This window comes from Cryptotermes secundus, unplaced genomic scaffold (genome assembly GCF_002891405.2).
Source record: "Cryptotermes secundus unplaced genomic scaffold, Csec_1.0 scaffold806, whole genome shotgun sequence".
NCBI classification, from domain to species: Eukaryota; Metazoa; Arthropoda; class Insecta; order Blattodea; family Kalotermitidae; genus Cryptotermes; species Cryptotermes secundus.
In genome coordinates, this window is record NW_019719372.1 from 493274 (window position 1) to 521004 (window position 27731).

Here is a 27731-nt window from a genome sequence, read left to right on the forward strand (position 1 = left end):
TTAAGCACCGGCCGTCCTTTACTCCCAGGAAGATAATATGTACTCATTTCTGTTAGAGCCTGGGTCGACCCCAGAGCCATATAATGGCTGGATTAGATAAACGTAAAATATAATTACCTCACCGAGAATATGCTTGTAGCATATTGCCTCAACAAACTACGCTACTGCTCTCCGCTGTTCTGTCTCATGAGGTCACTTAATTCATAATACATTTAATGCTTATTGGGCGTTATGACTCTTGATCCAGACATAAAGTAACACTTGCCTCATGGCCCCGAAACTACTTCAATTATTATGCTATCCGTTTTGACGGCTGACGGAAGGGAAACAAAAGCGAACTCTAACAAAATTAGCCTCCTTTCGTTTGATGGTGTTTATAGACTTCATCTCAATCTTTCCGACATTCAGTCAACACGGACAAGTAAAATAAACTTTTATATGTTTACTCCGAAGTGGAAATAGCCGTGAAAGAAAGACGTGGCACGTATAAAGTTGCAGATACCCGCACATCAAACTTCAGTTTTGTCTCTTCCTACTGTAGCACAGGGGCGTACAAGTGGAGGCTGTGTTCGTCTGATTTCCCTGCACAGCATCGAGGGAGCCCAGGCTTGGCAAATTACCTAATGTTTGATATAGGCATACTGACTGGTGCAAAACGCAAGTAGATGATGCATGTTGCTAGTGGCTTGATGCACGTTCTGATGTGTGCCTACAACCAGAGAGCATGAGTGGCTGAGGCTGTCATCACTTTTAGCCAGAAACTTAATTCGGGCGGGAGAATGACTCGGAACACTTAGCCTTCTAGCGATGTCAAGTTACAGTTTGATTAACCTGCATAATGAAATATTATGATATGACGTCACTAGCATTGAATGTCACAGACCCTCATTACGAGAAAATAACTTCAAGATAAATTTACCATTGTTGCAATACTTTTTTTTTAGTTTATTGGGGTGGGGTGAGACTGAGCCCAATTGGTACGTCGGCCATTAAATGTACCAGCCACGTATAATAGATGATGAACGTGGAGCAGTCGGTGGAACGGGAATTGACAAGGGAAACCGAAGTACTCTGAGAAAACCTGCATCAGTGCCACTTTGTTCACCACAAATCCCACATGTTCTGACCTGGGCTCGAACCCGGGCCTCCGCGGTGGGAAATCGGCAACTAACCGCCTGAGATGTGGAACGGCCTTGTAGGATATCTCACTGAAAAGTTCTCAGTTCTGAAATAAATATTTTAATACAAGATTCTAACGTAAAAAAAAGTTTAGCCCCCAGCACTTACAGAGTTGGGTCCCGTGTATTCACTGCAAATCCCTTCGGAGTTTGAATTGTCCGTCTTGTGGGCTCTTAACATTGGTTTCTGTATCGACACAAGATAACATCAAGTGGAGCGATGAATTTCGAATGATTTAGAAAGAAGCGGAAGTATCCAACCGAAGTACTTACTATCCTGGAATTTGTCTGGAAGGACATTGCGACACTAGAATTTGTTTTACCCCTAGATGAAAGAGTTTTTATTTGTCTACACATAATTAACTCAGTCTCTGTAATGAAAATGCGCGTGTTTTCTGTGAGATAGACGATTACCGGCGCTACCAGATTTTCTGAGAAGTTGTGGGTCTGGAACGGGGTCCACTCAGCCTCTTGAGGATAATTGAGGAGTTATTTCAAGGACACAGCGGCTCCGGTCTAAAAAACGGAAGTTACCGGCCGTGGGGTTCGTTGCGCTGACCACGTGACACCCTCTGTCGGCTGAAGTTGGTACTAACTTCGCCGACAAGCGGCAGTCGCTCTGTCGGTATAGCTCGCTTGCGAACTAAAGCCACGGATTTTTCTTTTAGAAATTTGCCTTTAAAATATTATTCAGACACTAGGTATCACAGAATTTCTGGACTTTGTTCATCATTTAGTGTTCTGAACACAACGCAGATTTTCGGAAGCTTAATCTGATTCCTTCCTCAAGAGAAATGGTAGGAGGCACTCACTAAGCTGAGCCCGTTATGGAGGACTAGTCGCAATCATGGATCCGATATTAATCTCCTTATGAAGGGACGAACTTTTCAGGTGAGGCCCCACAACTTCACCTGAAGAAGGAAACAAATCCAGCTTACAAATCGCTGTGTTCCGTTCAGAATACTACACTAAAAAATCCTGGGTGTAATACACCAACGTCAGAACCTTTTACAAATCAGCCATTTAAATAGATTGACTGTATGAAAATCTCGACTTTGCACATAAAAAATGAATTGCATTCCTTGATTCTATTATGTTGTTGTGTTTACCTAATTAGGCTATGAAATAAAGCAAAGTCAGCAGCAGAGAATTCCACAAACTGATGCATTTGCATTTCACCGCCTCGTGCTATTCGTAAAATGGAAACTGAGCCATTCATGCCTTGTGATAGCCCTCTGTAGCACAGATGCATTTGTTTCTGAAGCAGTTAAGTGAATTTTGCAGAGATAACTGATCGCTCATCGATTGTCTTCTGTCACACAGCGTTTCACTGCTGTGTCTGCATAGAATTAGCATGGAAATTTACGCTTGACTATACTATGAGCCTTCCATTCATTTGAAGACGTTCGAATCTGACAAATCGACAAAACAAGAAATTATGGGAAGTTCTCGTGGCATATAATTTTCTTTCCATTCTCGGTCTCAACGCGTTATTTCTGCAGACATAACCTCACAGTTTTCGCGAAAACACACACAAAATATTTTCAAGATTTCTAAAATCCGTTTATTATCAGTAGGTTTTCAAAATTCCACATTCATAACCCCAGTGACTTATATGGCCAATGTCCATCAAAATTAAAATAAATATAATTCGCTGATGTTGGGTTCAGCTAAGAAGTTTATAGATATCCACCATGTTGAATATTCGAATACTTGAAACTTCACTGATTCACACTTAGGAACGCCAGTGTGTAACATCAAGGCCTGATATTAATCCTGTGCATGGAAAGCAGTTCTCACGCTTGTTTGCCCTCTTCTTTGTGCTGTATAGTTGCTTTTTCATACTTATGCTTAAAGTTCGTTCTTAGTCCGTCTTGAATTCGGACTAGTTACTTCTGCAATTGGTACTTTTACAGCCAACCATACCTGCTTCTGTATTTGTGTAAGTTTTCATTGCTGTATTAACTCCAGTGTATCTCACTTTGTCTCGAGTACAAACACTTACTTGTCTAGAGTCTGGTTATGGTATATAGTAGTTCAGTTTGCACACCAAACTGCTGTAACATTCAACATTGCTAATTCATCGCAATTAGTGTAATTAGTGACAAATTTTACAGGTATATATACATATATATGCCGGTTACGGTAGCCGAGCGGTCTAAGGCATGCACTGTCTTCGCTCGCTCGGAAGCCGGGATCGTGGGTTCGAATCCCACTCAGGGCATGGATGTTTGTGTGCGTTTTTCTGTGTTTGTGTAATAGTAGAGGCCTTGCGACGAGCTGATCACCCGCCCAAGGAGTCCTACCGTATGTCTAAGATATAGTAAAACCGAAGTGAAACGATGATTACATATCCACGAATTGTCTGTTTAATCCGTCGACTCTGAATTTTGCCTGTGACATTTACTGACTGTGTTTTGGCACACCCTTTATCATTATTGTTTATATAATATTAGCGATATATTAATATTTAAAACCTGAATTATTATTAAAGTTCTTGCGCGCAGTACTGTTACAGACGCGAAATTTCTCGCAAAATATGTATAACTTCCTGTAAATCTGGCATAAAACATGTGTGACCTGGTATTTACTTCGAAAAATTTGTTCGCCTCCTGTTTCCATATATTGTTAACGAAACAGGCGTGTGTTGTAGTTTCTCCTGTGATCGAACAAAGTTACGTTTCAGAATTCCACGTCTAATAAAAAAAAGGGAGAGATAATCGATTTAGTCAGAGCAATCTCTTTACCTTCCTTCGGTCACTCAATTCTGGTAGAAAGGAACCGCAAAATAAAAACACTTTCTCCATTCTCGGTGGTAACTTCTGCTTATTGTGAAAATATTGCTGTATAAAATGTGTTTCTTACATTTTTCTCTTTTATTTGGTATGCGAAATTTTCTTCCAAAATTTATTTCGACCACGCTAATAAATAAGGCCTGGAAACTTTTCTCATTGGCATTTCATTAAACAAGGAATTGGCAGGAAACCGCATTGGCTGCGTTATGTGTGAACACGTGTTCAAGAAAACAGTTAGTTAGACCTACGAAAGAAGAAGTGGTTTCATCCTGTACATAATTACATAACCAGGCGGCTCATTATGCTTACAGCATGAGATGGACAGAATTGATGAAAATAAGGAATTGATAACAAATTATTGATAGAAAAGTCTAGATAGACCACTCTGGAAATGTTCTTATGGAGGGGTGGATAACACTAAAACCGATACTGCAGTACTGAGGACCCACTGTTCACTGTGAAACTGTTCATTCTGTTGGTGTTCCTTTATTTCGGTTGACGCAGCTCCACAGTATCACTTAACATAGAGAGAATTTATTTTATAAATAATATCCAGCAGAAGATAAAAAATAGAAACAAATTATGGCGAGGATCGAAATGTTGATCTTTCACAGATAAATTTAAAAATTAATAAATACTGATACTACAATTATGTTATTAACATCGAATAATTTATTTCATTTAATTTGAAATAAATTAATTAATTGTTTGTCCTTGTTTAATTGCGTAGGAACTAATTTTGATCGAATAAGTTCACTTTCTTTATGTTGTTGACTGTACGGCTGGATTTTGAAACATGTAACACACCAAAATAATTTCTGTACATTCACGGTTTCCTCTTTTTATAGGAATTCAAGGAATTCATTGACGCGGAGAGTCTAATGCCTCTGCCCACGAGTGACTTCCGAAACCCCGTTTGCCTCGAGATGAAGACACTGAAGGCCGGATATTGGGCACAAGCCGGGAGTGCCGGTGGCCAGTACGTGCCAATGAGTATTGATCTGAACAGCGCCAGTAAGGTCGGAGCGAACAGTAACAACGGAGATCTAGGAAGCGTAGACAGTTCCGACACTTATGCAAGCTGCAGCACGCACCCTTTCCTCTCTCAGGGGGACCTCACCTCCGACATCGCAGATCCAGCCTGTGCCATAGTGGACCTCGTGTTGGACAGCAACCTCTACGTCAATCCAATGGACAACCAAAGGAGCAGAGACAGCAGCCCGTTGCAGCAGCTGCAACAGCCACTGGTGCTCTCTGCGCTGTCGACAAGCAGGGGCAGTCTCGGAGTTGTGAAGAAGAGTGCATCAGGTGACACAGCTCTGCGAAGTCTCGGGGCTTCACCTATGGACGAATCCTTCCAGGGATTCCCTGGTGTTGCTTCGGAGAGGGGCAGCAGGGGGAGCCTTAATGACACTCCGCTGCCTAAACACAGGAAAACTCGGTTCCAGCAGGTACGTCGCTCCCGCCCAGCCGCTTGCGCATGTCACGTGAGAGGGGACGTTGTAAGGCCTAGCATTTGAATATTAACTACTTGTTAGTTATTTGTGGGTGGAGGACAAGCGGTACTATGCTACAAGCCGGAAGGTCGCGGGTTCGATTCTCGATGAGTTAATTGGATTTTTCATTTGACTTAATCCTTCCAGCAGCACTATGGCCCTGGGATCGACTCAGTCTCTAACAGAAATGAGTACTAGGAATCTTCCTGGACGTAAAGGGCGCCTGGTCGGAGCGTAAGGCTGATAACCTCACCGCTGTCTGTGAACCGGTTGCCTAGAAAATGTGCGAGCCTCGAAGTCTCACAACCCTATGGGTCTCCACGGCCTGTTACATGGATAAATTGACCTCTTTACCATTTACACAAATGAAGGATATTAAGAAGAGAGAAAAGCAAAATAAATCCATTTAAAATGAATGAAAGTAGTATTTTAATGACTGCAAGAACCACGCCTAGTACAAAATATCACATCAAGAAGTAACTCAGATCAGTTCTTCTTTATTTGTGTGTGAGCTCAACGGCCCAAGACTCAGTTACGGAGTGAGCAGGATTGAAAGGGAGATACACACACAAAGCACATTGGAGGAGTTTTGCATATTGGTCTGTGTTACCAGGGACTGGACGACTTGCTGTGCTCTACCAGGGTGTGAATGAGACTGTTTTGTGTGCTGCCGGGGTGTGAATGAGACTGTTGCTATTTGTTGCCAGCGTGTGAATGAGACTATTCCTGTTACTAAGTTGTGAATGAGACTGTTGCTTTATGTTGCCAGGGTGTGAGTGAGACTGTTGCTGTGTGCTGCCAGAGTGTGAATGAGGCTTGCTGTGTCTTGCCAGGGTGTGAATTAAACTATTGTTATGTTCCCAGGGTTGAATAATACTGTTGCTATTTGTTGCCATGGTGTGAATGAGACTTACTGTGTGTTGCCAGGGTTTTGAATGAGATTTGCTGTGTGTTGCCAGGGTGTGAATGAGATTTACTGTGTGTTGCCAGGGTGTGAATGAGAATATTGTTGTGTGTTGCCAGGGTGTAAGTGAGACTGTTGCTGTGTGTTGCCAGGGTGTGAGTGAGGCTATTGCTGTGTGTTTCCAGGGTGTGAATGAGACTGTTGCTGTGTGTTGCCAGGGCGTGAGTGAGGCTGTTGCTGTGTGCTGCCAGGGTGTGAGTGAGGCTGTTGCTGTGTGCCGCCAGGGTGTGAATGAGACTTACTGTGTGTTGCCAGGGTGTGAATGAAACTATTGCTATATTTCCAGGGTTGAATGATACTGTTGCTATTTGTTGCCATGGTGTGAATGAGAATATTGTTGTGTGTTGCCAGGGCGTGAGTGAGACTGTTGCTGTGTGTTGCCAGGGCGTGAATGAGACTGTTGCTGTGTGTTGCCAGGGTGTGAGTAAGACTGTTGATGTGTGTTGCCACGGTGTGAATGAGACTGTTGCTGTGTGTTGCCAGGGTGTGAAGCTCCGGACGAGGTTCGGGGAGCCAGAACGAGCAACGGGAGACTCCCAGGAAAGCCTGGAGACCAAACAGCGAGGTTCCAGCAAGAGACCGAGCTTCATGCCCACTCGCAGCATCGCGTCAGCCACGAGGCTCATCAACCAGCATCTGTTCGGAATCCAGACGCTTGAAGGTACGAATATCCATATGTTTCGCCTTACTGTCTACCAACTCAAACAGATAGCATTTCAACTCTCATATCCTAGGTCACATAAAGGCGCTGTTTTAGGTGCATAGGTTATAGAGTGAAGAATGCATTCAAAGAAAAACGCAGAGAATGTAATAACTATCTTCGTAGAAGAAGGATCGCAACATTCGTGTGAAGAGACTGGAAAAATCAAGAAAACCCTAAGCACAGACAGCACCCTTGCCAAGATTCTAAGCTCATACCTTCAGAACACAAGTTGCTCCGCATACATCTGTCAGGTATTGGAATATTCATTAGTTGTATATTATCGTAAGCTGTACATGTAGAAAAAATTAAATTTATTTTTAAGGATACGTGAGTTTTTTATTTCAGATATCAAGCACTGCCTTCAATCTGGGATGTACCTCTTGTTTTGTATGGATGTAAAAATTGATCTCTCGCCTTAAGAGAAAACATGAAATGAGATTGTTTTAAAACAGAGTGCGAAGGATAATATTTTCGCGAATTAGGGGCTTTGCGCATAACTTATAATTGGATATAATTTGATTGGATGATTGGATTTATTGCGCCTTATACATCCACAACTCGGGACTACAGGTGATACAGTGCTATCGCTGATCTAAACACTTTACAGTTCACCGTTTCATACACATTAGGGTTTTCTGCCTTCACTAGTCGTTTCCTGGCAACGGATTTATGACAGTCTCACTGTCACTTCAAATCACATATGGAGTCTTCTTTTCACAGCCTAATTCTTTTCTTGCCATTATTCTGTAACTGTCTACTCCGAAGACTCGACTCAATTCAACTCTTGTGCTCCCAAGTTCATATCCCGGCAGGCTGACGTCCCGAAACTCGACTCTTCACTTCCGACTACTCTCTGTTGCTGAACATTTCTTTATAACCACTTACCATGCAGAAAAAACAGCCTCGATTATTAAGGAGCCGTGTTACTGATTCGTTGCCTAGCAATGGACGTCCTATTTTTGTGCACTTTGTCTCCAGCGGAACGTTTTTACCGAATCGTTGCTTAACGGTGGGTCTATGCATCACAATATCTTCTGCTATGTAATGCCGTGTGATCTCGTAGAATTCTACCAACATTCTACTTCCTTACTTCAAGATGGAGGTCATAGACAACGCCGTATTTGAGAGGATAACACTCTGCGTGTTGACCGCTGCGAGAACCTCAGACCCCACATACTACTATTATATTTTATGCAGCTGTTCTGCAAGAACCTGATTGACCCGAGTGGCTGCAATAAAAAGAGACATAGACGTCAAAAGGCGGCCAAGCTCATTAATGTAGCCGATGCAGGCCGAGATAGAGCGCCGACCGCCCTCCAGCGGTGAAGCATGATCGAGACAAGGCCCCGTGATTGATCTGCCCAATACTTCTCCCCTGAGTGCTGCAGAGTTTATTCCTGTAATATTCTGTATTACCGTTTGCCCTTCCTGTGACTTTAAAGTACAGGTCACGTAAATCTCTCATCTTCATACGCCATAACTTGATAACAAATCTGACAGCCATGTTTTGAGCTCAACACAGAGCAAAGTTACTGTGAACTTTGAAAGTTAGCTGGTCACTTAAGCACAATAGATCATTGAAGGTCACAGTGTGGGGGCCTGTTTTTATGGCCCACCCCTATTGTACATACATACATAGCTGGTCACTTTACCGATTAACACTGATTGGACCGGGCGGGTAGGAATAAAAGCGATCCTCTGACCTTGTATTCCGGTGGTACTGGGTTCGATCTTGTCCAGGACATTCATCCTGATCGAGGATTTTCATGGTTGTCCTTACTCCTTCCTGGAAAATCATGGAATTAGGCCATTACCACTTCCTTCCCTATCCTTTCCACGTCATTATCGTCGTGTCATCGCATACAGTACAATAGAGCTACTGATGGAATCGTAAAATAATCCACAAAAGAACGAACCAAGTATTAGTTAGTATATGTTACTGACACTCTCTTTATAAATAAATCCTCGAAACGGATGCAGTGTATAGATACGTTCTGACACTCTTAAAATCCGAGTTTCCTTCTTCATAGATGTACAGTGGGTATCCAGATGCAGAGGTTATGTCTCACAGCCTGTATACACGGCCTACATATGTATGCAAAGTCATTGTTATAATTATTATTATTGTTATTATCGTTGTCTCTACGCAGTTGTCGGTATAATTCGGAATTTTGAAGGCGAAGACATTCAAACTGCCAAGGGCCTTCTTGGCTTCGTCAGCTTAAGCGACAACATTCTTAAATTAGGATTTTGAGGACTTTCAAATGTTTTATTATGCTGTCTTTTTATAATTGCACAATATATTGGTTGCAAGACTCATTTATTTATGAAATTCCTTGTATTTTCTCCCGTGGGTTATTTACTTACGCTGTTTCTGTAACGGATGTTAGGATGATAGACAAATGATGAATTGGAAAGGACTTGGAAGGAAGAGGTCATGGTCTGATAGAGGTATTATCCCAGCATTCATTTGGTGTTATTAAAGAAAACCATGAAAACCCTCACTCAGGATATCTTTTGATGAATTGGAATTGACTTTGGAGTGGTCGTAGCCAAATTTGCGATAATGTGCTAGAATTTATCTGGAGGGACTGAGAAAAACAGGGAAACTCAGTCACCATAGCCGACGTCTCGACCGAGATTGCAACCGAGCACGCACAATTCTAAAGCGTTACTCTAGACCATCCCGCTCTGTCCCCACTTATTCCTTTGAATGTAGTATTTACTTCGTTTGGTGTAAACTGGATTTCAAGTTATTGTCATTATTGCCACCTATTGGAGTGCCTATAGACGGGGTTTGGATTTGAGATTGGATTTATTGACCACTTTAACGCATGACTCGTGACTACAGTTAATTATAGCGTCATCAGTCATCACTGATCTGCACACTTCAGAGTTCACTACAGCACACGCTAAGTCTTTTCAGTCTGCCGTGTCTTCACCGGTCTTTCCCTGGTAACGGCTTCTAACAGTGGAGATTCTTCAGCTTCGCGCTCATTTCGTTTCCCACTGGCTCTCAACTACGCCGTCTAAGTCTACTTTTCATACACTACCTTACAACTGACTTAACTTCTAAACTTGTTTCGGTTATAATATCTCAGCACGGACCACGTAGAAAATACCGTTTCCAACAGTTGCTCTATTGTTACGCGTCAGCTCGTTGCTGTGGGAACCTGTTTGTGCCGTGGTCGTTACCTAACAAAGGGTCTATATGCTGCATTATTATTATTATCATTATTATTTTACTATCATTATCTTAGTCACTATCGTTTTGTCAGTGATATAGTTACCCCCCCCTTGTCCGCTGTGGTTCCTGGTCCGCATAGTGGGGGGGGGGGGAGTCCAGTTGGTTCCACTCGGCACGGCGGCCACTGATTGGACTATTGTACTTGCCCCGGGTGATTGTGATGATGGAGAATTTTGTGGAATGAAGATTGGACGGGGAAACCGAAGTACTCGGAGAAAACCTGCCCCAGCGCCACTTTGTACACCACAAATCCCACTTGACTAGACCCGGGTTTGAACCCGGGCCGTCGCGGTGGGAAGCCAGCGACTACCCGCTTGAGCTATGGCGCGGCCTATGGTTCCCAGTTACTGAGATAGCACAGGAATAAATGAATAGTTCGAGAAATTTGAATTATTTTCAGATATCAGACAAGTAGATGCCTCTACCAGCATCAAAATTATGTTTCTGTCGTCTCGTTGGCTTTCACTTGCCCTTCACCTCAAACCCATTTCCCTGTACTGTCACAATTCTCAGTAAAAGTTATTTTTCTTGGATTGTTCACTGCAGTGCCGTTCCCAGTTTTCTTCATTGCTATCTGTGACCTGATACCTGCCCGTGTGCTTTCCAACTCAATAGTGTCGCTTTATGCAGCACTACATGAGGCATTGATCTCATGAGCCTTCGAAATACTTCAAACCTCTTGCCACTGGCAACAATTTTGGTTCACTACTGCTGTAATGAGTTCTTTTTTGTATCCAGGTAAGGAAGGACGGAGCAAATCATCACTGTCTGTAGACTCCATTGACAGCAGAACAAGTCCGACTCTGGATCAGCATCGCCGTTCAAAGTCCATCCTGAAGAAGTCAGACAGTAGCGGACATCATCACAGAAATGGACGCTCTTCGACAGATCCGGAAACAGAGAAACTGATCTCGGACAATACTTCCGGCGTCAGCGCATCCGACAATGGCGGCACTGGGTGCGGTGCAGGGTCTGGCTCTGAGTATTCGCCCAACAAACTCCCCATCCGGGCAGCCACTCTCTCGCCTCCAGCGACACCCGCCATGGCAAGGCAGCCCCAGAAGCTGCAGCAGTTGCGCGCCATAGGGCCTAAATCCGGCACGAAACCCCACGCTCTTCCCATCAAATTTGTAGGGCTAAGTGAAGAGGGCGACAAGTCGCGGAAGCTAAAGTCGCCCCTGCTCATGTTGGAGGACTTGTTTGGAGGGGAGAAACACGCCCGAGACGAGGCGTCCGTGGAGAACAGGTACAGAGAGAGGCTAGAAGCGGTTGTGGGGGGGTGCGTGTCCGCACCAGGGGATGGTGGCTGCTGTGGTGGTGGTCCGCAAACGTCGGGCCCCTTATACATCTGCCCACCAGCGTCTGCGGCGGAGGAGCACTCCCCCACAGAGGAGACCAAGTTGCTGCTTCATCAAACGGCCGTGGAGCTGTTGGCACCTGCCCGGCGTCACCACAGCGGTGGTGCTGGGACCGGAAGTAGTCGACCGAGGACTAAACAGAAGCAGGATCTTCCCACGTCGTAGCAATCACAGGTATGATCATAGTCACAGTGTGAACATGAAGCCGTCAAGAAGCTCACACAGCCAAGCGTCAACCGAGCATTTTCATTTGGTATTTATCTCTTTCCGGCCGGTCACGGTAGGCCAGCGGTTTAAGGCATGTACTGTCTGGACCAGTGATTGAGATTAGCTCTTTCTAAGGGGCACAACTGAGTAGGTGTCTTCTTTTCTCACCTGAAGACCGAAACAGATCCATTTTCCGAAACGTCGTGTCGTCTATTACCTAAAATTCTGGACGATGGAAAAAGTCCAAGAACCCAGTAATTGTTTGTGTCATCCACCATCGTCAGAACCCTTTAGAATCTACTTGATTTGTTGTTACGTAGATTAATTCTGAAGTTATTTAATGCCTTCGCTTTAAGTGGAGATATATTCTGTTGAACATGACTAAATACTGCAGCCAGTAGACTCGTTTCTAGGCAACGATAGCAAACGAACACGTTCCGGCGGCAAAAGTTTGCACGAAACAATTGAGTTATTATTGGAAACGGGGATTTTTACGGTGGTCAGTGCCGAGGAGTTATAAGGAGGACAACTGGTTGAAGAATACACAGTTAGAAGGGAACCGCCATTCAGAGAGGAACTGAGGGCGGAAGCAGAGGAATAGCCATTGTTAGAAACTGTTACTAGGCAACTCCTAGTGAAGATACTACGGGCTGGAAAAGACTTAGAGTGATTTTGTGATCTTGTAAAGTGTTGAAATAGCGATAGTGTTATAATTGTAAAATTTGAGGCTTTCACGGCGGTGACTATGAAGAAAGCAGTCTTCTGGGATTTGGCACCGTGTATATGTGGTGTTAACCGACGTTTCGGAGGAACGTATCGCCTCCATCTTCAGGGTAGAAGAAAAAGTATNTTATTTGTAGCTAGGGCCTGTAAATGGTCAGTAAATCCAACATCCTAACCAAAACCCATCTCTAGTCACACATACACCTGACAATATTGTCACGTGTCCGGGGCTCCGTGATGAATAATAAATAATGATTGGATTTATTGGTACTTCCTTACAATTGCAACCAACTGTAACAGCACACAACCAATGGCTGCCTAAGACTCGCTCCATTCCTTGCTGGACTACGAGTATCTTCTCTTCTGCGTGACTGACTTGGTTTCATTTACGAATCGGTCACTTCTTCAGCTTCCGCTGTCCGCTGGTTAGCACTCCACAGTCGAACACTGAACTCTCTCACCACTGCTGAAGAATTACTTCTTAGTTCTTCTTTCTGCTGCGACTCCCTCGACTAACGACTCAAGTTAAAGTCACAATGCGACTCATGGTCATTCAGTCAGTAAGTCTTGGTGTCGAGCCCCATCTGGGGCTCATGACCAAATATTAATTATTACCGTTTGACAGTTACGGTCTTGTTTCTGTGGGGCACCCTCTCTGACGAGAGGACGGATCTGTCTTTTGTATATGCTGCTGGTCCTTGCCAGCGCAGTCTTTCTAGGGTCCGAGTCCCTTGGACTCACGACCATATTTTACTCTCTGAGGTTTGAGACTTCCCTCTTCGTCGCCTCCTACGACTCGCAGGGTCACGGTGGAGGTATTCGACCCCGCCTCCACACGGTGTGACTGACGACTCAAGTCAAAGTCAAAGTCACATTGCGACTGTTTTACGAACTCTCTTTTATACCTCAGGACGAACCGAAGAAAGATCACTATCGCCAACGGTTCGTGTGTTACTCTGGTTTGCCACGAAACGTGTGTCAATCCCGTGACCGCGCTTAACTTTTCCCAGCGTATCCGTTACCACGGGAACGTGTTTAGCGAACCCTTGGCCAGCAATGGAATATTCCGGCTTTCAGACCTAATGTCACAATATGTGAGTATTTGAAAAAGACTCCTGTTTCAAGGAACCATCCTTTCGTTCGCTTGCAGGGACTTCGAGAAACAAGAATTAATATCATGATACAAGAAAAACTTAAAAAATAAAAACAATGTTTGCTCTGTGGCCATCACTTTCACCGGCTTGCTGTTTGCATTTGCTGCAGGAAAGAAATTAATACACATAGCACACTTCTAAAAACATCAGTGAGCAGATTTAGTTGAAGGCCCGGGCTTCCCGTGGTGGGAGACTTATTCACCAATAACCCATATGATGATAACAGGTTAAATACCAGTGTCTACGACGCACTGAAATGATTAGTACTAGTCCGCATTCGAATTTCGTAGATTAATTTCCAATCAATTGCTGTCAATAAACGTACAATAAAAACTGTAATCTCGGGATGGTGAATAATTGTTTGGGAAACTCAAATACAATACAGCGAACAACAGTCCCAAGCTATTGACCATGTCTGTATGTGACATAGCAACCATCATCTCAGAAGGAAGAATGTAGCTCTGTTGTCAGAATGTCATTCCAACTCCAAATGCCGAAGCCTGTAGTTGCAGCCTGGTAATGGTCAGAATACATACCGGTATGTCTAGCGGCATAAAGAACAGTCAGAACATTCATTATCAAATAGAACATCAGGCATCCGGCTGGAAAACACGGCACAATGGGCCAATGCTCTTTCGATGCGGACAGCGCTGAACGTTTATGTGAGGTATCATAAAATCACGGCGATTCTCTAGGTATAATTGCTTAAGCGTTTATAATTAAATGCCAAATTACCTGTAAGGGAGGCCCCAGAGAAACCTACTAAAGCTGATGAAACACAGGTACATGTTCCAGCCACGCTAGGTCACTCTAGATATTGAGAAATGCACTCCAGTGGGTCACCAAATTCTTACAATTCCGTAATATCTGCAAACCCGTGTACAGTGGCCTCTAGGGGAGGTTCAAAACAAACTGGTCAGATCCGAATCCTCATGTTCCAATCATATCAGGTCGCGGTAAATACTGAGACATTCATCCAACTGAGCCACTAAACTCTAGGAGCCTAGTTCTTGCACTTCAGCGTCTCTGTGACATCTGTGCCCTTTGAGTGACTTGTGATGATACAAGGACGGTTCCCAGGAGATCCTTCCGAGGAATCTATTTCTTTACCATCAGATGTTGCAGGCTTGTCTCGTGGGGGAGTTGTGGATATCTTCTCTGCATTCTTGATTTCTTAGACCCTTGTTCTTAAGATCAGTCACCCAACGGATGGCTTCTCTCATATGCCTGTCTAATCGGGGAAACGGTTTTCCGTTAAGCTTGAATAGTTGTCCGCGCCATAGCTCAAGCGGTTAGTTGCTGGCTTCCCACCGTGGTGGCCCGGGTTCGATCCCGGGTCTGGTCAAGTGGGATTTGTGGTGGACAAAGTGGCGCTGGGGCAGGTTTTCTTCGGTTTCTCCTGCCAATCTTCATTCCACCAATTGCTCCACAATCACCCTCACCTATTATAATAGGTGAGGGTGATTGTGGAGCAATTGGTGGAATGAAGATTGGCAGGAGAAACCGAAGAAAACCTGCCCCAGCGCCACTTTGTCCACCACAAATCCCACTTGACCAGACCCGGGATNTAGGCTTGAATAGTTACTGAGCAGTAACGAACCTGTTACTGTCGTGAGCTGGCTGTCCCCTCTTCTCTCATATACTTTGCTCTGTCAAAAAGTGTGACGTCACAAACCCTGGCAACAAGAATTTTGGCTATATTGAAGGAGCTGCAACACCTGCTGCTGATTTTGATAATTTCGTTGACCTGTAACAAATATAAAATTAATATATAGAAATTATACTAGAAGTTCTAGGAAGAACTATTCAGAGAGTCAGTTACTTTACGACTGGCGGTTTATCGCCAATCAGTTCGCCTTGGCCCCAAGCCCCGTGAGGTTCACTACCAGAGATTTTCCCTTATGTAACGTCATCTCTGACAAGAAGCTGAGTTTGTCTCTTATGAATATGCTTTGCCTTTTGTTAAGTTTAGGTATCGCACTTACAGCATGTTCGCATGCACTGTCTTCGCTCTCTCGGAAGCCGGGATCGTGGGTTGGAATCCCACTCACGGCATCGATGTTTCTGTGCGTTTTTCTGTGTTTGTGTACAGGTAGAGGCCTTGCGACGAGCTGATCACCCGCCCAAGGAGTCCTACCGAATGTGTAAGATCTAGAAAAACCGAAGTGAACGGAGAAGTTCGTGGAGGTAGGCCTAGGCCCACTGGGGCTATAGTGCCAAGGAAAAAAAAACTTATTGAAAATTCTTGCTTTTATTCTGTATAAAAGTCCCCTGTCAGTCAAGGCTCTGGAAAGCAGATGATGTCTAGCTTACGTATCTCATGCTACAACGGCAGCTTAGTCATTTTGTTTCATTAAGTTAAGAACCATTTTTGTAATTATTTGTATTTTGTCTTTTTCTGACGAAGATTAACGAGGAAGAACCACTCCCCTAATTTCCTTTGATATGACACTCACCACATAGAAAGCAATGCGTCCAACAATTCTGCTGTTCCACGTATATTCATTGCCGCAGAAACGTGTTTACTGAACCATTGCCTAGCAACGCAGGGAGCATACACAGAACAAGGTGATCTCATAAGCCATATTTTTTCAAAATATGGAATGTGGAATAAACAAAAGTAATGAAAATTTCGAGACGACCAACCCCAGTCACAATAAAGATAGACCAAAAACAACTGGAGAATGTGAAATGTTTTAAATATTTGGGTAGCTTGTTAACAGATGATGGAAGGTGTACTAGTGAAATTAAATCCAGGATTGCCATGGCAAAAGCTGCATTTAGCAAGAAGAAGAATCTTTTTACCAGCAAATTGGACTTAAATTTGAGGAAGAAACTAGTGAAATGCTACATTTGGAGCATAGCTCTGTATGGGGCTGAAACATGGACACTTAGGGCAGTAGATCAGAAACATCTGGAAAGTTTCGAAATGTGGTGTTGGAGAAGGATGGAGAAGATCAGTTGGACCGATTATGTGAGAAATGAAGAAGTGTTAATTAGAGTCAGTGAGCAGAGGAATATCCTACACGAAATAAGAAAACGGAAGGCTAATTGGATTGGTCATGTTTTACGCAGAAACTGCCTTCTAAAAGAAGTTATCGAAGGAAAGATAGAGGGGCGGATAAAAGTGACAAGAAGACGAGGAAGAAGACGTAAGAAGATGCTGGATGACCTTTGGGACAGAAGAGGATTCTGTCATTTGAAGGAGAAAGCTCTAGATCGCATTAAATGGAGGAATTGTTTTCGAAGAGACTGTGGACCTGTCGTCTTGACAGATTACTGATGATGATGATGGAAAGTAGGCTAGTAATGAATGAATGAACAGTCAGCATTGAGACGTCATTGTTATTAAATACAGTAAACCAAAATGGGATATACGTGTATATAAATTGCTTCAAAGTCATAGGGCATATTGCAATAGAAACAGTATATTAGAATGAGAAAACACGTGGCTGCAACGCAGTCTGAACTGAACAGACATTCATCGTCGTCGTAGGCCCCGTCACAATTTTATTCGGAAAGCCATGGATGATTGCTCAATAAAAAAGTTCGGAAATTTTCTTATCATATCTATGAAAGTGCTTGAGAATCAGTTAACGGATTTTCATTACTTTTTTATAAGATTTGAAGTTTTCACGTCGAATAAATGTACTGAAATCTTCTCGGCCGTTGCGCCGTTTAAACAATGTTTCAGAGATTTCCGTCTTCAGTCACCACATCGGCACACATAACGAAGACGGAATATAGCTCTGAATCTCTGAAACCTATCTGCTTTGACTCAACATTGATGCGGTTGACGGCACGAGAGGATTTCAGAGTATTAAATTTTATATTCGAGAATTATATGAAAATCTTTCGCATTGTTTCCTCTTTTAATTTATTTCGGACAAGTTCAGCTACAGTTTGACGTGAAAATTTACAAGCGTGTCGGCGCATATAAAAACGTAACTCATATACACACACACACAGATATATATATATATATATCTGTGTGTGTGTGTGTGTGTGTGTGAGTTATGATCTACGAATTCGTGTCTGTAAATCATCGGGGAAAGGTTAACGCCATAGCAGTATGCATTTCTCCTCTCCCTCATGCGTGCTACATATCCAATGCGTCTTATCGTCCTTCATTCATAACGTCGTATAACAGTTTTAATTAACTTTGCTTTGAAGAACACCAGTCCTTGATAACAGAGACAGTCTTCGAAACGTCAAGATTTTGCTGGATATAAAGTAATTTCCACTAAACTCCATGGCCCTGATTTTTAGAAAGTGAAGTTGATTAGGCAGTAAAGTATGGCACCTCCTTATCTAGGGCAGAGGGTGGGAACCAGCGCCCCAGCCCTGTGCCATGTCTACTTCTAAGCTGCCCGATCAATAGAACAAAAAAATATACATGTGGTGGGGAGCGAAGAAAAAATTCTCGGGTCACACTACTCCAGTCCATATGAACAACAAATTCCTCCCGCATGACCAGTCTTCATTCATTACCATTAACTGTTGCTGTTTTCCATTCTGAATCTGAACACCTCTTGCAAAGTCGTCCATGTGCTTAATTGCCTCACCATGGAAACTTATGTGGTATTGAGTCATAGCTCGATGCATTCTTAACCTTGGCACTATTTGGAAATGGGTCTTCAGCTCCACGCCCTTACCCCTTTATCTGTTGGGTAGGAAGCCAGGTGAGCCCCCTCAATGCTGTAAAGAAAATAAATATCAAATCCATATTCCTCAGTCCTCCAGCCTGTGGCCTAGCCACTATTACAGAACACAGGTGGAACTTGATGTGCGAGCAGACCTTGTCAGATGAACGGGGTGCAGTTCTTCACAGGCATTCACTGAATAGGTCGTTATATGAAAATTAATTTCCAATTAATTTTTAAGCCAACAGTGAAGAAACAAAGATGACATGAGGCGGTTCATACACATATAAACAACAGTAAAATAGAACAGCTACAAAGAATACAGTTTTTTAATGGAATGAATAATAATTAATTATAAGTTAACAGTAGTATTTATGACATATTCTAGAAAGAACATACAATATAGGAAATGTGCATGCAGCATGACAAATCTGGCACACTCCCTCAGTTACTGCTTTTAGATTTCAAATTAATGACTGTCAGCTTATGATGTTGTCCAGCGCACAGGCAGAACTGATAATATCTAGCAAGAGCACTGATAAGAGAGTAAAGGTAAAAACAGCTATCCCTATAACAAGCCGTGGAGGCCCCTAGGGTTTTGAGAAGTTGAGGTTCTCACATTTTCTAAATGATAAGCTCACAGATGACAACAAAAATGTCAACCTTACGTGCTGGCTACCCTATACCACAGGAAGATCCCTAGTACACTTTACCTGTATGTGTCTTTCCACTTTTCACACAAAAAAACAAATTATGTGAATTATAAACAAAAAAATATAAAGCCTTCTTTTGTGCTTTGTGTTGATTATAGACATTCTTGAAAGATTCATTCACTTCCGCTTTTCTAGAAAGCCATTAGATTTATGCTAAGCGTGTTCAGAACATAACATGTGTCTAATTTTTTCTAGAGTTTTTGTTCAGAAGCTTTGTTTGCTGTGCAAACATTTAGTTAGTTACTTTCGAGATGCAAGCAAGAACATATATATGCAGGTCCTTGTGTGAAGTTGTTAAAATTCTCCAAAATAAATTGAAAATGAAATGGCTCAAGTCTTTTTCATGAAATTCTATGGTTTCAAATTTGATGAAAATCTGTATGGGGGTCTCAGTTTGCTTCATATGTCCAGTCAGCAGGAAATAGTACAAAGAGTGGGAACCACTGTGGCCAGGGTGTTGACTACACACAGCTTGAAATTTTTTCATTCATTGATTTTTCATTTCATTTCAATTTTTCATGGTCAATTCATCACATGTACACTCACAGAGGGAATAAGAGTATTTGTTTTGCTCTATGGATAACATTTCGAGCCCTACATCTGTAAAAAGCAAGTGGAATTTCCATTATGAAAAATGCAGAACTATTTATCGTAATTGCTATTCTTATACAAACAATGTCCAAAACACGACATATGAGAATACAGATTAACAGATTCTCAGTTACTGATATATCACAACATCTACATTAATCTGGAACATGACATTTAAGAAATCATGCTCAGAAATACATGCATAAACTGATAAATTTAAACTGTACATAAATGCATAAATGTACAGAGAATCAAACTCAGGACCTCCCATATATGAAACTGGATTGCCAGCAACCTGGCTGCAACATTTTCCTGATGAATGTCTTAAGTTTGATGATTATATTGAAATGGATCTTACTGAAATAGACTGAGAACATATGAAATAGATTTAAGTGGCTGAAAATGGGTTTCAGTAGCAGGCTTCTGTGATAGTAGCAATGAACATTTATGTCCCTGAGTAAGGTACACTTCATGGAAAGCTGAAGTAATGCTTACCAACTTGAGGCAAATTTTATCTGTTAGTATATAATGTGACACTTTTCACTGGTCTTGTTCAACCAAAACATGTAGCAGGAATAAAAAGTTGAATTATAAAACATTAAAAGCCAGTATGTTTGTTGTGTTGATGGTTAACCTAATTCCTACATATATATGCTAACAAATTACTGTCTGATTCTAAACATGAATTTTGAATTTCTGGATTAAACTTTGTTTCAGCAGCAGTCATCTCTCTGCTATGCCAGATTCAACTACTATACTAGTGATGCAGTAATCTCTTTCTGGTGGTGGAACAAAGTGGTTTAATAATCAGCAGAGAGATGTCACCAGACTCTGGGCTAAAGAAAACAGCGGGAGGAGGCAAGGTAAGGTAAAGTTGTCCCTGTGCTTAACTAATTAAGCACTACAACATGAAGGCATATGGGGTAGTGGATGTACAGATCCACGTTTTCTTGACATCGCCACTAGTTGGAGGTGAGCGGTCAGCTTCACGCCCCGGCCGTTTTAGCTTCAGGGAAAGAGCCCCCAGTACCCATTCAGTAGGAGGCTAGGTTAGGCCTCAGCGCCAGTTTTGACAACTTGGAGAAGAGAAAATTCTTACCTTAACCAGACTTGAACTCTGACCATTCGGTCATCCAACCCATAGCTAGTCACCATACCGACTGGTAAGAGCTGCTTTACACAACCACATATGAACTCTCTGAAATATGTGATATAATTCAAGTACAGAGAAATTAAATGTGGCATTTCTTTAGTCGCTCTGACTTCAATGATATGGAGTTTCATTTTAATGAATGTCTAATAAAGAAAGTGTTATAGGGGGAAACAAATTCCAGTTCTTTGTGTACAGAAACAAGACATAAATTCTTCTACAACGTAACTGAGATGGTAACTTGAATGAAAGAAAATGTTCTTTGTGCTTCAACCTACTTCTTCCATTTGAAGTTGACTCCAAACACACTTGGTAAATAAAGAACATCTATCATGGCTACAATTCAAAGAACATAACCTGAATATGACTCTTCAACAAATTGGCGCTTAACATGCATAAAGAAAGATATCTCAGTCACAGAAAAGTACAATATAGACTGAACCAAACAAAGACATGGAAGATCCTGATAAATGCTACAAAAGCAATGATAAAAGCTTGGACACGTAAAGTTAGTTACCCCCAAATACAAGAACATAAAAGGCCTGTGGCAACTAGCCATGACAGAAAGAAGACTGAAATACCAGCCAATTTTGATGTATTATAAGTGATTTTTAGGCACTAAACATATTGGCCCAAAACTGGGCAAATATATTCCATTTAAATGAAAGCCTAGGTACTGTCAGAGAATGGAATTATGTCAGAAGAGTAGACTTTTGTCTAACACATTACAATTGTCAATAAAAGATGAAAAAACATCTCACTACAGTATTTGGCTGGTATTGTGTAAGTTTTGTTTGTTTCTTTGTTTGAAACTGTACACACACACACACTGAACACACAAATACATCCTCATGTGACTGATGTACAAATAGTTATTATTGTAATATTGCCAGAAACAAGTAGTGCCCAAATAAGTGCTGGAAGACTAAAAATGCTTCAGGATTTTATAATTCACAAGTGAATATCTGCCACGTTTTTTTTTTAATGGAATGGCTGCTGATACCAAAACCCAGAAGAGCTATGTATACACGCTGAATATCCTGTTTGCAACTCATCAGATGCAAGTGAAAATAGTGAGAGTTATTATGAAAAATTAAATTCATCAGACTATGAGAAAGTGTCTCCAGTATTTGAGAACACTGAACATGAACTCTGAAACATTCTGAATGTAAGCAATATGATTGATGGAAGAACATTATTTTAGTAGTGTTGTTAATGGATGCAAAGAAGTAAATTTTGCAAAAGCTTATTTCTGCCTGTGATTCTTTTTTGTAATAATATAATAAAAGTGATCATCATTATATGTTTTGGTGATGTGAATAGTTTCAAAACTGGCAACTTATTGTGTAATACACCTGTTTTGACAGCAGTGCTTTCAACGTGATCCCTGCTCATTGTATGATAAAGTACATATGAACATTTTTCAAAATATAGTAACTAAGTGGTTGTTGGTTATGAAAAGCAGAAGAGTGTCATCAACCATATTCACCAACAAAAACTACCCTAGAAAGTATGTAAAGTATGTTTGTAGACATCACCACTTGAATCTGGAATAAATAAGTGCTCAGTTAATTCATTAAGTAAATTTGTTTCAAATACCCATTATAAATCAGAATGATTTCTAATAAATGTAAATTCACAGTAACCAAGCTGCATATCCTGTCTTAAAATTTGTTGTGTGAAAACCACTTCTGAGATAAGTAACACTTACAAGAAGCAAAAATAAAAATAGTTACCCATTCCTTTCTCTGTGAAAAACTATGATTCTCAAAGTCAGTCAGAATTCTTCCATTTAAAGTATCAGACCTATAATTAATTTGAAATACAAGTGCATTTGTAAAATGGGATATCTTCTTTGTATGATATGATTTGATAAGGTTAACTGTAGGAGGATTCGAAATGTACAACATACTGGATATTTCACAGTTCACAGATGACATCTACAACATGAAAATCTGAGTAGGAAGAGCATTTCATTTGTTTTGGCAAAGACTCTTTTGATTGTTAAAAGTAATCTCCATATTCTCAGATCATTTTCATTTGCTTAATCCATCTTTTAAAAATCTTGAATATAACTTTAAACTACCAGATGAAACATTCATAACACAAAACAAAGTCTTGGCATAAATTGTATCAATAGACAAAATTTAAAATAATGTTGGCAGAAAATATTTCCATAGGTGTCTGCCCAATACATGGTTACTAAAATACCCCAATAGACTGTACAGAAGAAAAATTTTAGTGCTATCAATAAGCATGCAGGAAACACCTATGAATGGCAGTAAACTGAAAATTATCATACCATAACAGCAGGGTTCACAGCATCATTACTGTCAGGGGTTCAACCTAAACCTCTGACTTCATAGAAACACACACGATGAGTACGTAAATTGCAACACTGAAGTACCCAGTATTCAGTAAATTTTGATATAAATTTTATTCTTTATCTTTCTTGTCTAATAAATATCTCTTGGTATCTTTATCAGGAATCAATGAGACATGCTTCAAAGAAATAACAAAAAAAAAGGAATGGAAATTTTATTACTGTAAGAAAGGATGTTTGTTTGATGGCATCAGACATTGCAATTAAGACATGAATCTGAAACTCAAGACTAGTTATAAGACTCTTTCCTTTCATTCCACAGTGACCTATATTATATTTAAGCATCCTGTTACATTCCACACTTCTATATGTATAATATAAACTGCATTGTAAATGTAACACTTTATTGTAGTTCTTGTCCCCTTTCTTCACACTAGTACATGTTTCGGCTGCAACTGGCCAACATCAGGTGTATTTCACTTCATGTAGCTGTCACACTGCACTCAATATTAACATTTAAACTTCAGAATTGAATTGAATTGAATTGAATTGCCAATTGTTCATTGCTCTATCGTCAGTCGGTACCCAGTATTCCAGAACTCCCCTTGTTGATTTTGTCAGTTATGTTTAAAATCTTTATTAATATTCACACGTCAATTGGTTTAAAATTTTAAATTCTCAATTTAGCTTTAATATTTAAAATTAAAATCAAAATCACAGAGATACCTGCTCTATGCTTATATGTGCTGCAGCGGTTCTCAGTATGCGTGCCACTGCTCTTCTTTCGCAGTGGCACGCACACAGAGAACCTGCACAAAATAACACGCGAGCTGTGCTGAAAGCCGCTGCAGCACATATAAGCATAGAGCGGGTATCTCTGTGATTTTGATTTTAATTTTAAATATTAAAGCTAAATTGAGAATTTGAAATTTTAAACCAATCTACGAGTGAATATTAATAAAGATTTTAAACATAATTGACGAAATCAACAAGGGGAGTTCTGGAATATTGGGTACCGACTGACGACAGAGCAATGAACAATTGGCAATCTGGAGTTTAAATGTTAATATTGAGTGCAGTGTGACAGCTACATAAAGTGAAATACACCTGATGATGGCCGGTTGCAGCCGAAACGTGTAGTCTAAAAGAAGAGAGACAAGAACTACAATAAAGTGTTACATTTACAACGGAGTTTATGTTATACATATAGAACCAGATTGACCTCTTTTCCAACTTTCCTAAAAAGTGATTAATACATGTCACATTACACCCCCTTACTCCCTTCATTAACATACATTGGCCACACAGTGTCATGTGAACCTATCACCAGAATAAAAAATGCAGTGTAAAGGAAGTGAGAAATGAAAGAACACTTCTTTCATCTTCTTTCATGAGAGTTAATAATAATAAACATACAAGTTCACTCTTTAGTCACTGAATTATATTAACCTTCACTTATAGTGTTAGATGGTTTCAAGGAGTATCAAAGTTAAGACTAACTGAACATGAGAAACAGTTTGCTATGCTAGTAAATTCAAAAGTGCATTCACCCATACCACATGAATGTCTAGAAATTTCAGTATACTGAAGTAAATATTAAAGTCAATGTTGTACTATCATCTCTGTATTTGTATTGTTTATGAGTCATTCCTTTCTAAATTTAAGCTTGTTTCTGATTCCTTGATCTGACAGAGTTAATGCTAGTAACAGAATAAAATGTCTCAATTTTTGGTAACAATTATGATTCTGTAACCCTGAGAAAGAAGTTTGGTGTACAGCCAAAACTTGGAAAGAAATATCCTGTGACATTTTCCTATCAAATTTTTTTGAGCCACTATTCTATAAAGAAAATGCACTCCCCTTCTGAATCTGTGCACAGTCAACTTCCTTAACTTTGTTTTATATCGTGCCTATGGCCATGATCTGTCTAATCTTCTGTTGTATAAACAGTCTTGTTTTCTGTATGACTGTGTCCCATTGTGCATGCTGTACAAGGTAGATAAATGATTCTGGGGTCTGTTCAGCTGCTTGCATATAAAGTGGAACAAAATAATTATCAATCAGCTGTAATAAAATGTATATAAAACAATTTCAAAATATATAAGAAGGTAAAATTGTCCCTTTGCTTAACTAATTAAGCATTACACCTTGAAGGTGTATGGGGGATTGGATGTACAGATCCACATCATCTTAACCTTGGCATTAGTTGGAGGTGAGTGGTCAGCTTAACATCACGGCTGCTTTACCCTCGGGGAAGGAGCCCCCAGTACCCATTGGATAGAGGCTGGGTGAACTCCAGAGCTCGTCTGAACGACATGGAGGACAGAAAATTCTTGACCCTACTGGGACTCAAACTCCGACCCCACAGTCATCCAGCCCATAGCCAGTCACTATACCAACTATGCTATCCCGGCTCCAGTTAAAATTTGTATGTAGATACGAAGATGCTGTAAGTATTGATTGCATGACTATGTTTCAGTGTGAGAGTTTAAGGTTTCCATAAAAGTTGAGATTTACTTTGGTGTTCTGGGTTATGATATTGTGACATATTTGCTGAAAGCAAGAATTATGGAATCACAGCACCCGGTCATTACTAGGCAGCAGCCCATAAGCAACAACAGAGGAATGGTGTTATCTGTGCAGTCCATGCCAATGGCTCTGCTTGCAACATTGGAATGAATCATACTATCACTAAATAACAATTACTTTGCAAGAGGGGAACGGTGTTTTCTACGCAGTCCATGCCAAGATGTGATAAGCAGTACCAAGACCGTAACTGTCAAACGGTAATAAATATCTGGTTGGGCTCGACACCAAGACTGACCGTCAGTCACAATGTGACTTTGACTTTGACTTTTATTGCGTTTAGAGGACTGCTGCAGTTAAGTTGTTATGAACTGTTCCTGTTAGAAGCTTGCAGCCAAGTACGGGGACCATTCAGGAATCCAGAGGAAGGGAACATCCACCGTTGGAAGTTGCTACCAAGCAACGGCGATGAAGACATGACTGCGGACACTAGGGTGCATGTAATAGAGAACTGTAAAGTGTAGCCACGCACTGTATCAAAGTGTGCAATGAATCTAATTATCAATCCAATCCAACTTCTGATACCAGTGTCATGTGGAGTGATGACATCTTGATACAGTTCTTGACTACACTTTATGGTTCACAATTACAGGCATATACACACATATGTACTTGTGTCTACAGTCACATCTTCACTGCCAGTGATTGGTAGTGGTATACCCTTCCTCTGGGTTCCTGAACTGTCCCCAGCCTCATCTACCAGCTTCCAGCAGGAACACCTCACAATGACTGAACCATAGTAACCCTCTAACTAACTACAACTTCTAACTATCCGTGGTTATAACATCTCGGCGCGGACCATGCAGAAGACATGGTTCCTCTGTTGCAGTTCAATTGTTGCTTAACAATGTCATGATGTATTCCATCGTTGCTTGCACTTCCATCAACATGAACTGGGCAGAAAGAACCATTCCTCTGTTGCTGTTTCTGGGTCGCTGCCTAGTAACGGCTGGCAGTAGTGACTCCACAATTCTTGCTTTGAGCAAATATGCCACAATATCCTGTAGTCTGGTAGGAGGTTACCACCATTTCAGAAGAACCTGGTGTCTCCTTGAGCACAGAAGTCCTTTGAATCTCTTCTACCTTGATGATAGAGGCAGTACATTCCTCCAGAATGTGAGGAATCATCTATCAGACTACACAGTGTCATACCTCAAAGACCACACTGTATATTTTAATACTTTACTCAGCAATGGCAAATGATTTATCTTTGTGAGGGGTAGCTCTGTGATGAAGTTCAAAAACGAGGCTCTGACATTGATTCATACAATTTTGTGGCCTCTCACGGAATTACATAGAAATAAAGAAAAATACCTAATAATAGTTTAAAATTAAAATGGATAAACAGACAAGGTAAACATTAGATGCCAATTGCAAGAATGCAGTTCCTTACATGATTACTGGTTTCTTTCTCATGTGACACTCTTCACTTAAATCTTGTCATTTGTAATTAATTGTAACCTCTCATTTCCATCTGAATCCCTGTTATGTCTGATGAGTCCAAAGTTCCATAATATATTCTAGTTGTTCTTTATATGCCCTTGAAGAAGAAAACATTTCACATAACTGTACAACACTATTCCTTCATTCCCTCAGCACACTCACATAATTATTATAAAAAAGCTAATAAAACAAATGAGTAATCTTCACCATGATAAGTCATAACAGCACATTAGTGCAGGCTGCAATACCAATTCACAGAGATTTCCTGAATACTTACAAAGGATCCCATAATCACATGCATTTGGCATCAATGCAGTGAAGATAGAGTATTTAGTACTTTACTTTTTAGCCTGTTTAATACAATATTTTCTATTGTTCAATTAAAAATTAAGCATTCTAAAATTAACTTCTTGTTCATAAAAGAAAGCTTATGGTTGGCACACCTATTTGGCCACTA

The 27731-nt window shown here is 41.0% G+C and overlaps 1 protein-coding gene across 8 annotated transcripts in view; it reads left to right on the forward strand.

Annotated features, from left to right (window-relative positions):
* The window catches only part of LOC111865267 (potassium voltage-gated channel protein Shab), a 341635-nt gene extending 318003 nt beyond the window's left edge, over window positions 1-23632 (forward strand). For 6 of the 8 annotated variants that reach the window (XM_033751801.1, XM_033751796.1, XM_033751806.1 and 3 more), the window contains 4 exons: window positions 4822-5424; window positions 6917-7094; window positions 11122-11915; window positions 20493-20705. In XM_033751801.1, coding sequence (XP_033607692.1) covers window positions 4822-5424; window positions 6917-7094; window positions 11122-11906 — 1566 coding nt within the window. In that variant the 3' untranslated portion in view covers window positions 11907-11915; window positions 20493-20705. Of the gene's footprint in view, window positions 1-4821; window positions 5425-6916; window positions 7095-11121; window positions 11916-20489; window positions 20706-21935 lie in introns of those variants that run through there. The other 2 variants (XR_004513125.1, XM_023853173.2) reach the window with 2 other exon arrangements.
* The last annotated feature ends 4099 nt before the right edge of the window (window positions 23633-27731 follow it).